The sequence below is a fragment of the Caloenas nicobarica genome, chromosome 3 (assembly GCF_036013445.1).
Source record: "Caloenas nicobarica isolate bCalNic1 chromosome 3, bCalNic1.hap1, whole genome shotgun sequence".
Taxonomy (NCBI): domain Eukaryota; kingdom Metazoa; phylum Chordata; class Aves; order Columbiformes; family Columbidae; genus Caloenas; species Caloenas nicobarica.
The window spans coordinates 83426613-83440669 of NC_088247.1; the positions used below are offsets into that span (position 1 = coordinate 83426613).

Below are 14057 nucleotides of genomic sequence, written 5' to 3' on the forward strand. Positions count from 1 at the left end.
CTGGTTCTTCCTGGGAGATTCCTAACACGGATGCTCTTCCACAGTGGATTTTGCTACCAAATGGAGATTAATACATTCAAGTCGGATAAGCAAGTTATTTTAGGTCCATCAGTAGCTCCTCAACAACAAAAATAACGTTTTAAGTCTTTGTTTGTAGGAATTTGGCATGTGCTCTCAAAACAAACTAAGGGATTTTATACATACTGCACCAGTCTTTCCACCAGGGTGAGTCTCTTGAAGCACGCAGCACACATTATGCACATGGGCCAGGCCATCAGTTACGTGTACAAAAAAATCCAGTCAAAACTCTTATCATTTCAGAAAGGTATTTGGGAGGAGAAAAAAAATGCAACATTTTGCCGTGTTATCAGTGTCATTCCCTTATTTACTTGTACTGGAACAAAAATATGTATTTTCCATAACTGTCATATATATTAAAAAAAAATTGCTTTTCCACAGCGTGGGTGGGATCCCTGCTCTCTAGTCTCTTGCTTGTACCTTCAGTATCTTCTGTTTGTTCGCTTCATCAGTTCAGTTGTTCGCCTTGGAAAGGATGTCTCTGGTTTGTATCCTGGGCAAGTAGCACGAGTCCACAAGACGTACACATCCAGAGGAGCTCCAGGGTAAGCTTGGGCGTCAAAGTAAACCCATACAGCTTAGGGAATAAGCTTTTCCCTTTTGTGCCTATTATGGGCAATGTTGTCACAGCTTCTAATGAGTGTTTATGACTTCAGCCTAAAAGAGGAACAGTAAGAGAATCCAGGCAGAGTAAACCAAAACTACATCCAAAAGTTTTTGGCCATACCAGGAGTGCTGCATGACCTTAATTTATCATGTACATGAGAATCTAGAATGGAAATTGTAAAAAAAATGCTGGTTTTTTTTTTTCCCTATGAAAATTTGTGTTATGGCACATCAACTTCAAAATATGTTGGGGTTTGTTTTTTTTTTTTTTAAATTAAAATGTCATAGGCTATTTCTGTTGGGAAGTCAAAGCTTTAAAATTCTAGTAATATTAAACTAATGCAGTTAGTTGCTCGACTGCAAGAGGCATAACCCTTATCGTGCTAATTACAAGTCAGATGGAGCCAATCGAACAATACTGAATTATTAAGGCCTTACTGTACATTCTCAGGCTGTTAGTATCTATTAGATTACAGCTGCATTATACTGAGTGCTCATTTCAGCAGGAGATTAGAAAGTACATTTATAATGCTGGCTAGCCTTTGGGTGGGATCATGGTATTTACATACCATATGTCAGCAAGAGATTATAGAATGATTTATGCTTTTTGCCTAGACCTTTCAGTAAACTGGAACCAGCTCCAGTAAACTACGAAGCTGAAACTCCATTCCAGCCTGACTTTGACAATTCAGCTCTCAGAACATATGTGCATTTCCAAAAAATAATGACAAAGACCACCTGCAATTGGTACAATCAAACTTCATACAAAGCAGCATTTGACCTGCCATACCTGAACACAAGTAAGTAATCCATGGCCATTTTGCTGTCGAGAGGGGCATCAAACATGAACTAGGGATGTTTGCTCTGCTGTAAACAAGCTAGTCCTAAATTGCACAGAGAAAAAGGTCCATAGTCTTCTCACTTTTTTTTAAAAAAAAAAAAAGCTGCCACCTGTCTCCCAAAGCCATACCCTCTCTCCACTACCAACACTCAGGTATCCCAGTTCCCTCAGCAAGATGCGGAAGGCAACCAATGAACAAGAACAAGGCAAACTGTTTGTCCTTGTGCAGATTGTTATCTAAAAATAATCACTCAGACACACTGTAAATAATGCCAGTAGTGTGTGTCAAAAGAGCTAAAGAGTAAGTACCCGGAAATATGCAAAAAACTGAAAAAAACTAACATAGTGCAAGAATATACATTGTTTCGATACACTGGATTTAATAGCTCTAAAGTGGCAGTGAAGAACATTAGGATTTAAGTCAACATTATCTGTTTAAAGTTGAATGGAAGATAACTTGAATGTGTATTTATTGCAAGGTATTTTAAAGATGACATGTCAAATGCATTGTAACACTCAGCACAACAAAAGAATGGTGTAAAATTTTAAGTCTCTACAAATAATGCATTATCTGCATGTATGTATGTACACACACCAGTCTGCCTTAAGCAGGTAAAGCTGTCACACACCAAAAGAAGTGTGCATGATATCTATACCACCAGGTTTATTAGTGTCACAGTGTCAGAGACTAGGAGCAGTATGGGCAGGAGAAAACTCACCAGATTGAGTTGTCCCTCATATTCATTCCCAGCTACTTTGCCTTTTACTTTTTCTAAACCAGCCAGACCTTTGATTACGTTTCATTAAGGGCGCTGGCTGTGACAGCAAAAGGAAACTCTAATCTTCTATTAGAAAGTGGATTTCCAGGATGATGATAGACGAAAGCAGCTGTCATGCATTACATCAACATTATCTGTCTGCCACTTTATCTGAAGGTTTTGTCCATTAGCTACATGCCAAAACCCAATTACACATGGAATACAAATGGAAAGGCTGAGCAGCAGAAGTATCCTTCCCTTCCCCTCCTATTAGTTCATAAAGGAGGCTCACCAAACCATGGGGACCTAAGGGCTATTAAATGCTGCAGCACAGCACAAGCCTCAGAGAATCAAACTCGTAAATATTTCAGTGGCAGCAAGAATGGCACAAGATCAAAATACCTTGTCTGTCATCAGCCTTGTCAGGTCTAACAGGTATCTGTGCCTCCTGAAAACATGCCATTAGCAGGAAGGGACACTCAGAGAAGAATCAATTTCAGCTACTATCCTGTGCCACCATCCTCTCCCTTTACATGCTAGCAACTGAAGAGGCTGCACAGAGGGAGTATATAGGAAGGGCCTGAGAAATACACACTTGTCATGGAAGTACAAAGGTTTTTCCTTTCATTACAGCTTACCACTAGCCTGTGGCAACCACTGAGTATGGCAATTCATTTGAGGCCAAAGGGCTCTTGACTAATGAACGGGGAAAAAATACAGAACACTGAATTTCGGCTACTGAAAATACTACAAGTGCCTTCAAAGGCATGTCACTTGGCCCCTGCTAAACACATGGCTGGTGGCAGAGTATGAGGCTGTCCTTCTCTTCTTCCTTCTTGCTTCCACCGTTGAACATAGCATGGTTTCAAGAGCAGAGCATACAGCACTTGAAATGTTCTCCGTAACTTTTAACATTTGTTTCCACACACTCAGGTTGGTGACAACACATCCCAGTCTATTTCCTCATACACACGAATAAGTGGCATTGGGGGAGGGGAGAATTCGGCAGAATACAACCATTCTATAGCCATTCTTTGACACCAGGAAAATGCCTGTGCAGCAGTCCAAGAATTCACTCTAGCAAAGCTTATGTGAAACTAGCATTCAGAGGCAACATAATAAGCTTTACAGATGCCAAGTTTAACTCCCTGAAATTTAAAGAGAAAAATTCTTCGTTCCAGGTCACGAGAGTAAATATACACCAACAGATCCTGAACCATGTATTAACTGGACATGTACTGGTTGCAGGATGCTTTCAACTTTCCAGGCCTGAACTTGAGTGGAGAATCAAAGAAAAATCTCAGTTGAACTTAAAGCAAAAGAACCTAAGTAAATCGCTCTTGCATCCACAACAATTCTGTTTTGTTTCTTTAACGGCACAAATACTTTCTACCATTTTAGGCTACAGCTATATTGCTTAGAAATCCTGCTGCATCTGGGAATATAAATTCCTCAACTGAAAAACGAGAGCAGTTTGTACAGCAGAGTTATAACAGTAGAAGAATTGAAAGTGGCCTTGAACTTGAAGGTCTCTCCTTGGCAGAAGTGACACACAACTATGTCGTGAGCCCTCATTTATTCACTCACTACAGAAGGAAAGCAGGCTCTCATTTCTTTTTTTACTCACTCGTTGAACCAGCTAGGCCCCCAGTCCTTGCTTGGTCGTTTCACTGACAGCACAAGTCCCCTTGATGCCTCTTACAGGTACCAGGAGCCAAGAACACTCAGTAATTATTACCTATTGTTCACACTGCAAAGTCAAGTCCCTTCATTGCCTAGAAAATAGTAATATTGGGTTTTTTCCTTCTAAATGAATATTGGCATTTATGTTTCACAGTTACATCCCTCTTTCTCTTCATCAGGGCATTAGGAAGAGATTTTTAATTCAAGATGTCCTTTAGCTAGGGAGGGATGGTGGGGTTCTCTCCTGGACTGCGAGGCTGACAGCAAAACTAGACGCTCATCCCGTCCAGAAGAAACTGAGTTGTTTGGTTTTTAATGCTGAGGAGAATGATCTTTACATACAATGCTGATACAAAGGTCTCTCCATGTATTTGCCAATCTTCCAGCATTCCCTGGTACCCTCCTCTTTCCACATATTACACAAGTAAAACACCCGACTAACTGGCTCTGTCACATGCAAACAACTCAATAGAAAAAGTTCCTTAAATATAAAGTAGTTTTATTCTTCAGCCCTCCTGTTCCTCCCTGTATAAGCAATTTTACTTTATATCGATTGAGAACATATACATTGTGCTGAACACCTCAACAGCAGCATCAATCCATCAAATCTATTCAATTTCAGGTAATATCTGGTTACCTAAGACAATCTTGAAGGCCTCATATCTTTTATTTTGCATTAAAAGTTTCTTATATTCATGTGTATAGCTGAAATCTACTAAAGTAAATCTAAAACTACTGCCCCCACCCTGACACAAACTTGCTTTTAGGAAACAAATTAAAGTTTTATTTGAAGTGAAAAGGAAGCACATGAATATCGCAGCATAGTATGTAAAAACAAATCATTCTCAAAAAATCTGTAAGGGGAATATGTAATTACTGGGTTGTTGCCATAAGAAATCAGACTCTTTGGAATATATATAATAATGGTTTTAAATTAAAATAATTCTATAACATTTCCCAACACTAATAAGCCAAAACACACTAGATGTCATGAGGTGACTACTTGATATTTTCCCTACATCTAAAGCAAATACATTGAATACTTTAAATGTTAGTTCTAAAGCATCTTCAATTTATAATTACAAAAGCGTCTGTGCTTTGCCAGTTCTCCGGAGAAAGATCTTCTATTTGCTATGTAGAAAGGAATTTAAAAGGGCACCAAAATGTTAGACTTCTCACCAAATATAACCTCATCTAATTAGGGAAACAGTTTGAGATATATGCCTTGAAAGTAGAGAGGTGCAGGGTTTTTAAAACACCAGGAAAAAAAAGAGTAACATTATAAAACATTTAACTCAAAATCAGAATGGTTCTTTAATAATTGCAAATGAACTTTTTACAATATCAGTCTTCTAACTTTCTGGGCACACTTCCTGGTAAACACTTGAGTGTCCTCTGTGAGTTACAAAGAGTAAGTTTTCTGTGTTACGTAGCTAAAAAAACCTGGACATTCTTAACAACTTGGCATCACATCTTTTTTTAAAAAACAGATCACATAATAATTTAGACAGCATTTATAGCATTATAAAATCAGAATCCCCCTCTTTAATCACTCACAAGAGCAGGCATTAAGAATACAACAGCTTTAGGAATACAAATAATGAGGATGTAAAACTATCTGTGCAAAACTGCATTATTTTTACTGTCTAAAATTTCAGGGAAGTAACACCGCCAAAAGCAGAGAGAGGACAACAAAGACAAACAGTCATGAAAGTTATGCTACCTTAGATTCTCAAACAGGAATTACATTATGAAGTAAATATTAGGTAAAGAAAAAAAAAATCTGATGGCACCTTGAACAACAACAACAAGTGTCCTGGAAATTGCAGTTGAACAAGAACTGATACAGGTTCATGTTAAAGTCTCTTTCAGGAGTAGCGATTGATTTGGGGGTATCAACTCTAGCATTTCTTTCCATGCAAAAATCTATCTTTCCAACATCTTTGCTTTGCGGGCTACTAATGCATTTAAGAATGAGCAGTCTTTTGAGGAGTGTGCTTTCTTCCATGCATCTGAAATCTTTAAAACAGCTGGATCATTGATTCCCTGGATTTCCCTACTCCAATCCATTTAACTGCAGGAGAGAAAAGCAAACTTTTATTATAAGTAACACAAAGCAAGATCAGATTGTATGCTAAGAAGATAGGTTTGTATCTTGTCCTAAGCGCTTAAGATCTTAAGTATCAGAGTCTGAAGAAAAATACAGCGTATACTATTAGCACATTAAGAAATTGTAACTATGTCTGCTGTTCTCAAAGTAAAAGTGCACTGGTAACTTAGAAAAGCAGGAACAGTCTTGAAGCTCCCACAAATAAATCAAGCAGTTTTCCAGATCGTAGGAAAAAAGACAAAAAGAAACCGTCAGAAAAATAAAGATTTTCATCATCTCCTAATTCCTAGCTTTGGAGGGAACCACAGGATTACCTTTACTAAGGAGCATAAGAGAAATTTGTTAGTTTAGGACCTCCTACCATCACAGATATTTAATACACAAGTAGTCTCACTGACTTTGTAATGGCAGCAGAACTAAACTCCTATTATTTATATAAACAATCTGAAGAACACTTAAGAAAGTTATCAAAATCTCAGTTGAAGAACTATAGTATAAGCCAAAGAAAGAATGCCTATTAAAACTTTTGAAAACTTTCAGTTCAACAGCTAACCAGATATATAAAAAGAAGTAAAACAATAATTACAAGTATCACCACATACATCAGAACAAGCACAGCTACAAACTAGCTTTAAGTATTTTGAATGTTTATTAAGGCAAAGTACAAGATAGGTTTCATAGAGGAGGGGGGAAAAAAACCAAAACAACAACAAAATCTGGTTTACTTACCAGGAACACCCAACTCCATTTCTATAAAGCGAACATAATTTTGTGCATTTACAGGCAGCTCATCAAACGTCCTTGCATTGGATATGTCCGTATCCCATCCTGGGAGTGTCTCATACTGAACCTCTACTTTATTTAAGACTTCCTGGTTGGCTGAGAAACAAACAGGAACAAAAATATTATGTCTGCAAAGATTATATATTCTCTACCACTAAACACGTAACTGTAAAGCTTTTTATTCTTTTCTTATACAAGGAGGTTTGTTTACTCATAATATAATACCAGCACTGAGGGTGCTGAAGTGTCCTTCTCTGTTAATATAAGCAGAGGGGAAAAAAAAATCCGGTAACTATCAAGACTTAAACTTTAGGAATTCTAGTACTCACAGTCACATGCAAATATTTTGGTTAAATCACAATCTTTCCAGTTCAGAAAAAAACTTTTGAGGAAAATTAATTCTCAAAAATGTTGATTTTTTTTTCTGAACAAATACTAAGATCCAACTCCCCCTTCACGAGGAAACTTGGTGATGTGAAAGTAAAATCAGGCACCAGCTTGTAAGGATCAGGCAGTTAAAACATATTTTGAAATGGCATAGGAGTGTACAATTTGCTAAACAGTCGTAAGATGTAGTTTATACATAATAGACTTCCGATGCCCACAGACCCTTTGCCCCAAAACTCAACGAATTTGTCAATCAGTGTGGAGTTCCATGTGATGCATGAACAGTAACTGTTCCAATTACTTCTCAGAATAGGAGCAATGAGCATATTCCATTTTGTCCTTCATTTAGTAACCTGCTACAATATTGTCCATTAACTCTGAATCCTGTGATGCTTTCAAGTACTGGAAAAGATGCTAAGCACATTGTTCTGGAATTGAATCATTCCACTAACTATCTGAACATTAGTCTTGGAATGACACTGGGCAGTGAAACAAAAGCCTTAAGCCTGAAAATGGTTAAAATACATTGATAAAAAAAAAAATGGAGGTGTCAGGCACTATTGCCCTCCTGAAGACAATAGGGCACACTGTAATGAACATTACGTAGGGTCTATGTCTCAAACCAAGTCACTCCTGCAAACACCGCTAGTCAGCCTGGGAAAGGGTTTTAGGTGTAAGAGGCACAGTGTACAAATACAAACCCACAGCTAATCCCCTCCAGCACACGTGTAGCCAACAAACTCAGGCTCAGCATACTGAATAATTTGTCCCAGTGCAGGTAAGAGCTCAAAAGTAGCAATGTTGTAAGGACAGCCTTTATGAACTAGGCATTTTGAGAAAGGGTGAAAGGGGACTATGCTCTACTGACTTCAAAGCCTACAACAGTGAAAAAATGCACAATTTTTTGACTGAGGTGTTCACAGGTTAAGGCAAATGGTTCTGACTCAATACTTGTTGTAATCAGTACAGACAAGCACATTAAGGATGTTGGGAGGCTGAGGATAAGCACTTTCTTTAACATCATCAGCAGTTAACAGCTGAGGCGTTGCCTGCTGCCCAGGTGATCTGTAAAGCAGAATAGTTATATTCAAAGTGCAAAACCACAAACTAATCTCCGGGCATTGCAGATGGTCTAGAATAAGACACTAACCTCCCTCTTTCTGAAGATGGAAAGTGACTGCACACCGAACCTTGGAGGTCCACAGGCATTTTTACTTTGACGCCTCTCTGATGAGGCGAGCTGGGAGAAAGCTAAAAACACTTAGAATTGAATGGTCTAATCTTGTCTACAGTCTTCCATTACTCTCTATTAGTTCCTCACTTCTCCAAAAGAGAGGAAGAAAAGGGATACATTTTGGTCCAGCAGGTGTGATAAAAGATGACGTGCGGTAAAGATAAGCCATAAACTGAGCTCAGAGTAGTAACAGATGTAGTCACCATCTAGGTTTCTCTCAGCTCTTCCCTTAGGGGATTTACCTTTTAGGCTTTCTGGAATATTCCTCATTAACAGCTGAACTAGATAATGGAGAGAACAGATATAATAATATCCTTTAGTCTGGTACTATAATTTGGAGAGGGAATAATGTGACGTTACTTCCAACTCAAAAGGAATAGCTGAAATTTGGGATCTTGGCACCACTGTAAGAGAAAGATCTTCCAGCAACTTTCAGAACCTGAACACAAAACCAGTCATACAGGTCAGCCCAAGGTGCACCTAACACAGTGTCCTAGCTCTTTAACTACACCTCATGCCGAGTGAGAGAGCACAAGAAAAAAAAGAAAAAAGGCAAGCATGAAATAAAGCTTCTCTGAAAAAAATCCCCCAATTTCCTAAAGATCTGTATTTTCAAAGTCTGCTGAGCTAGAGGTTGTGTCTGTCTGTGCCAAGATCACCTGGCACCTGAACTCGGACAGGAGGCACTAGCAGGACTAGACCACGGCTTTCACACTGATCAGCTCAGAGCTAGCAGGGAGTTCAATCCTTCTATAAACTCCTAGGACTGAACAGAAATTGAGATCCTGGCCAGCTCCATAGCAAAAAACCTACAGCCTCAATCATACCACCTGAAGTCATATATACATTTACAAGACATTTTCAGTTCTCTCTTAACAGGAGATTACAAAATGCCCACAGAAATCTAAACTAAAAAAACTAAGTGAGACTTGTATGATTCTCTGATCCAGCTGGAAAAAGGAACAATATATGAAATATGGCATGTTTTTCCTGAGATGGTGGGCACTATGTGTGCTTCTAATTTAGAGACAGTCATTTCACAAGAAGGGTAAATCACTATCATCTCCAAGAGAGTGGGAGGGTAAGGAGGGGAGAGAGAAGGAAATACCCTGCCAGTGAGAGATTCCCAGACTAGATGTCTTCTAAACTAAATTAAAAATGTCCAAGTGGCAAGGTTCAAAAAAAATAAAGTATACAAGTGCACATCAGGCAGAGATGTAGACATCAGAAACAATCTAATGGTCTGCAAAACACAAAGTGGGAATAAAGTTACCTTCTGTTTTTTATGCCAGGATCAAGGGTAATAAGTAACCTGCAGCATATGTGCTGAAAATGCTGCCAAATGTTGAGGAGTATAGCAAAGAGAGAGGTGTGGAACACAGAGGCACTGTGAGAGACAGCATCTTCCAGCTTACCAGAAGTTCAGCTCAAACTCCTTCCTGACACTTAAGGAAGACAGCATGTCAACAGCAAAGACAACAGTTTCTACTAAATTTCTACTAGAATTTTTAATTTTTCATACAGTAAAGAAAGATATAGTTAGGCAGGTGAACCATGTTGTGCTGCTATGACTAAAGGTCAGCTACCTGTACCTGGGCAATATACAGGGAGCAAAGTCTGCCCTCAAGAGTTGTAACAAGATTCTGGTCCCACCTAAGAGACACAATGAATGAGAGGGGAAAAAAAAAGTAATCATTGAAGTCTTAGTACTGGAAAGCATGGCCACCTGTTTTTGTCATCTTTACTGATGGACTGCCAGAGAAGGTCCTCCTGGCTTGAGCACAAGACAGTCTAAACAGCCCCCAGGTGAGATGACAGGGCTACAGATGAAGCATCTACTGAGTAGTTCTCAATTCAAATGTGCAATCTCCATTATGTTCAAAGGTCATCTAAAGTACACACAAATTTCCTTAATATTTTGATAAGGATGTCAATCAGGGAATATCTGAGTCTCAAAAAGACAAAAGCATGGTCTGTTTTTGTGCAAGATGAGTACTAAATTTCCTGAAAAAAAATGCATGCCATGTCATTCCGTATGCATTCAGATTGTAACTGGCACTTTTGTTTGAAGATAATGGAAGGCAGATGAATTAGAGAACTCCCCGAAGCACACAGAGAAACAGAAGATTTTTTGTTAATTCCTTACGAATTTCCCTAACAGGTATGTGCTACCTTCCAGGACTACTGGCAGATCATCACTTATTCCTTTATGCATAATTACATCTTTAGACTACATAAATCCTGCTGTGAGTTGTATCTGATTATTACAGCTGATCTCCTCACCCACAAAAAAAATCTCCACTGATAGTATATGAAAAATTGTAACCTGTGACCAGCCTCAAACCCTGAGGTAGCAATTAGAATGGAAAGAGGCACCTATGCCTACATGAGAAAGCCCGGTCTTCCGTACTGGTTAATGTCCTTCCTTTTTCTGGAGTATCTCTGCTATAGCAAACTCAAAAAGATGCATTATCCATGAAAACAATCTTTTGTGATATTTGAATATTTTAACAAGCAGATAGATTTTTCATGTAAAAATTATCACTAAAATTACCACGGTCTTCCTTAGGAGCTATAGTTTCTATCATGCTAAGCTGACGTATGTTGGTCCTGCATTAAAAATAGTCTTGCTTTCACCTAAACTAATTGCTCACTTCCTCCTCCATCCCTTTTCCATTGCATAGGTGTGACAGGTTTTTGGCTGCTCTGTGAACCATTAAAGGGAACTGAACTGTTAGAAAAATAACACAGGGAGAGAAAAACCTGGCTTTTCAACTGGATCAGTTCTCTCATGTGGTTCACCGTATGCTTAAATGAAGACTCGTTCTGCTAGAAGAGGGGACGAATACAGTAGTGGGAATAAGACACTGGGTTTAGTGTGCGAAGCGAGCTTCCAATTTAGCTTGAAGGTAACACAGGCTGTATTACAGGAAAGGGATAGAGCAGTAACACTATTTACATTTAAGCAGCTTTATATAGCACTTTGCTTCTTTCTAGCAGACAAATGACAGTATTTGGTACAAGTGTCTTTAGGGTGCGGGTATAGGTGTGGTACAGAGTATCTCATACATCTGGGAAGACATCGATGGCTTAATGCTTAAGTAACACATTCCTGTCACAAATTTTACACGTAAAAGTCAAATGCAAATATTTAAGTATCAGGTTACATTTCACCAAAATCTGAAATTGTCAAACAAGCAGTCTTACCAGGAAAATGAGGTATGATTTCACCATCTAGTTTGTATGCAACACCAACTTTGATTTCTGGAAATACATCCAAGATGTCCAATTTGGTAAGTGCCAATCTATAAAGAAACATTACTCTGATTAAACAAGTTCAACAACTCTCAACTCTCATCACACTGTAAAAATACCAAAAGAAAAAAATGATTCCTGCACATTGCAATTAATTGTCTTTCCTTAGAAAAACAGTTTGTATGGCACTAATCTATTTATCTGGTGTTACTTAAAAAGACAAACAGCCTTTTTGGTGCATCCTTAGATCTAGTACTATAAGAAAATGGCAAAACTCAAAGAATACGCGTTATCTAATTAAGGTGTCTGGTTTATGGCTTTAAGTGTCAGAATTTTAATTGATCAGGGTGCTGTCAAGATACTTTATGACCATTCCTTTGAGATGGTTTCATAGCACGATGCCTGTTGCTGGCTGTTCCTGCCCTCAGCCAAATGTTCCTGTTCAACAGTGAAGGCAGCAAAATAATCAGACACTGGGTCTGTAAATACCTGGCTGCAGGTATTTTAAGTAAAAAACAAAGGTCAAGAAAAACAGGAAAACAGAAGTAACGCATGTATTTACACAGTTTGATCTACTAGAAATTTTATATCGGTTTTGTTTCAGACACCTGTTTTTCATTTTAATTAAAATTCCAAAGTCATATTCAAATTTTCTATGTTTACACATATTGCTGAAGATATGGATGGGTTCCCATCTCTCTTATTTTGAAAACAAACTAACAAAACAAAACTCCAAAAACTGTATCAGGTTTTAAGGCCCTTGTAATGCATCTGATTTGGTTTGTGTTTGCTGGGATGGCAGAGGTTGGGGTAGCTTGAAGCACCAAGTACTAAGATAAGTAAGTGCTTTTTGAATAATTTTAAATGAGAAATAACATGTTACAAGCAAAGAATAATTTACAAATATGAAAATGTCAAATATAAAAACATTTAATACTAGGAAAAATTAGTTAATTTATTGAAATATCAAAACGATCAACAAATGAATTATAACAGTCTGAATGTTACTAACTAGTATATGTACAATTTACAGTAATCTGTAGCATTTCATGATTTTATGTCAAGTTGCCAGCAAGGCTGTCAAAATAACTCACGCAGTGAATCCATTAATCATGTAGGCATATCGGAGTAACACAAGGTCCAGCCAGCCACATCTTCTCTTTCTACCAGTGGTAACACCGAATTCTTTACCTCTCATTTGCAGCAATTCTCCAATTTCCTAGCAAAGAGTAATACTATTACATAAGCCTTTAAAAAAAAATGCAATACATGATGCAGGTCTATACTTAACAACATTTTACAATACTGTAAACTACCTTAAAAGTTCTTCCCCCAATTTTTCACAAAGTTGTCCACTGGGATGAAAACAGAAAAACAAAATGCTATTTCTAATTCAAGAGAACACTATTTGAGCAAATCTCTCAAAATCTGTTCCTGCTCTAGCCTTCTATCCCATAGGAAGGTCTGAGAAACTGACAATCAGACTTGGCGGTCTTGTAAACTCAGTCTAAAATCAGAAGAATAAAATACCCAAACACACCACCACCTGCTTGCATTTAATCACTAACCCTGATTTAATGTAAGACAGACACACCAAGTTATTCCACCGAGTTACATGTCACATCCAGGGCTGATAATACTCACATTATTTTGTTCTGTAGGAAAGGCACCGATTCCGACTCTCGTTGTATATGCTTTCACAACTCCATACACTTCCCCGACATTCTGCGGTGGCATGCCCAGGCCTGTACACACGCCTCCAACTGTGCAGTTTGATGAAGTCACAAAAGGATATGTGCCTATTAAAAAAAAAAAAAAAAAAATTAAAACACTGGTTTTAAACCATTGCAAAAAACAAGATCTAATCTGGTGAGGAATAGCACTTGCATTGCACTTACCTAGGTTTTACAATACTAAAAACCAAAACACACTACAAATGTATTTTGCAGTCAAGAACATATTTAATGAGCTCTTAGCTTTGTATGTACATTGTCTGATCCTTCCTTCTTTATTGAAAAAAGGTAGAAATCTTACCACTTCAACCAGTACAGTTGACAGGCAAAGGTTGACTACATAACAATTCTGAATGATCATGCAAGTCAAAAATTGGAACGAGATCAGAAAACCATGCCTTGCTATCTCATATAAAATATGCTCACTAATTGAACGTGAAAATTTGAAGGGAGATTCTTAAGAAAATGCTATTAAAAGGCTAGAAAACACAGGTTTACAAATTCTCATTTTTGGAGAGAAAAATAAAATACAAGCTCTACAAACTGATCAACACATTATAAGGATAAGAAATTGCAGAGAAATATATAA

General features: G+C 37.9%; 1 protein-coding gene across 2 annotated transcripts in view; it reads right to left on the reverse strand.

Annotated features, from left to right (window-relative positions):
- Positions 1 to 3805: 3805 nt before the first annotated feature.
- ADSS2 (adenylosuccinate synthase 2) overlaps positions 3806 to 14057 on the reverse strand; it is a 37657-nt gene continuing 27405 nt past the window's right edge. Inside the window, exons 5-9 of one of the 2 annotated variants that reach the window (XM_065630868.1) lie at positions 13380 to 13534; positions 12830 to 12954; positions 11688 to 11785; positions 6806 to 6955; positions 3806 to 6040 (exon numbers count right to left, since the gene is read on the reverse strand). In XM_065630868.1, coding sequence (XP_065486940.1) covers positions 5988 to 6040; positions 6806 to 6955; positions 11688 to 11785; positions 12830 to 12954; positions 13380 to 13534 — 581 coding nt within the window. In that variant the 3' untranslated portion in view covers positions 3806 to 5987. The remainder of the gene's footprint in view (positions 6041 to 6805; positions 6956 to 11687; positions 11786 to 12829; positions 12955 to 13379; positions 13535 to 14057) is intronic. The other variant, XM_065630867.1, reaches the window with a different exon arrangement.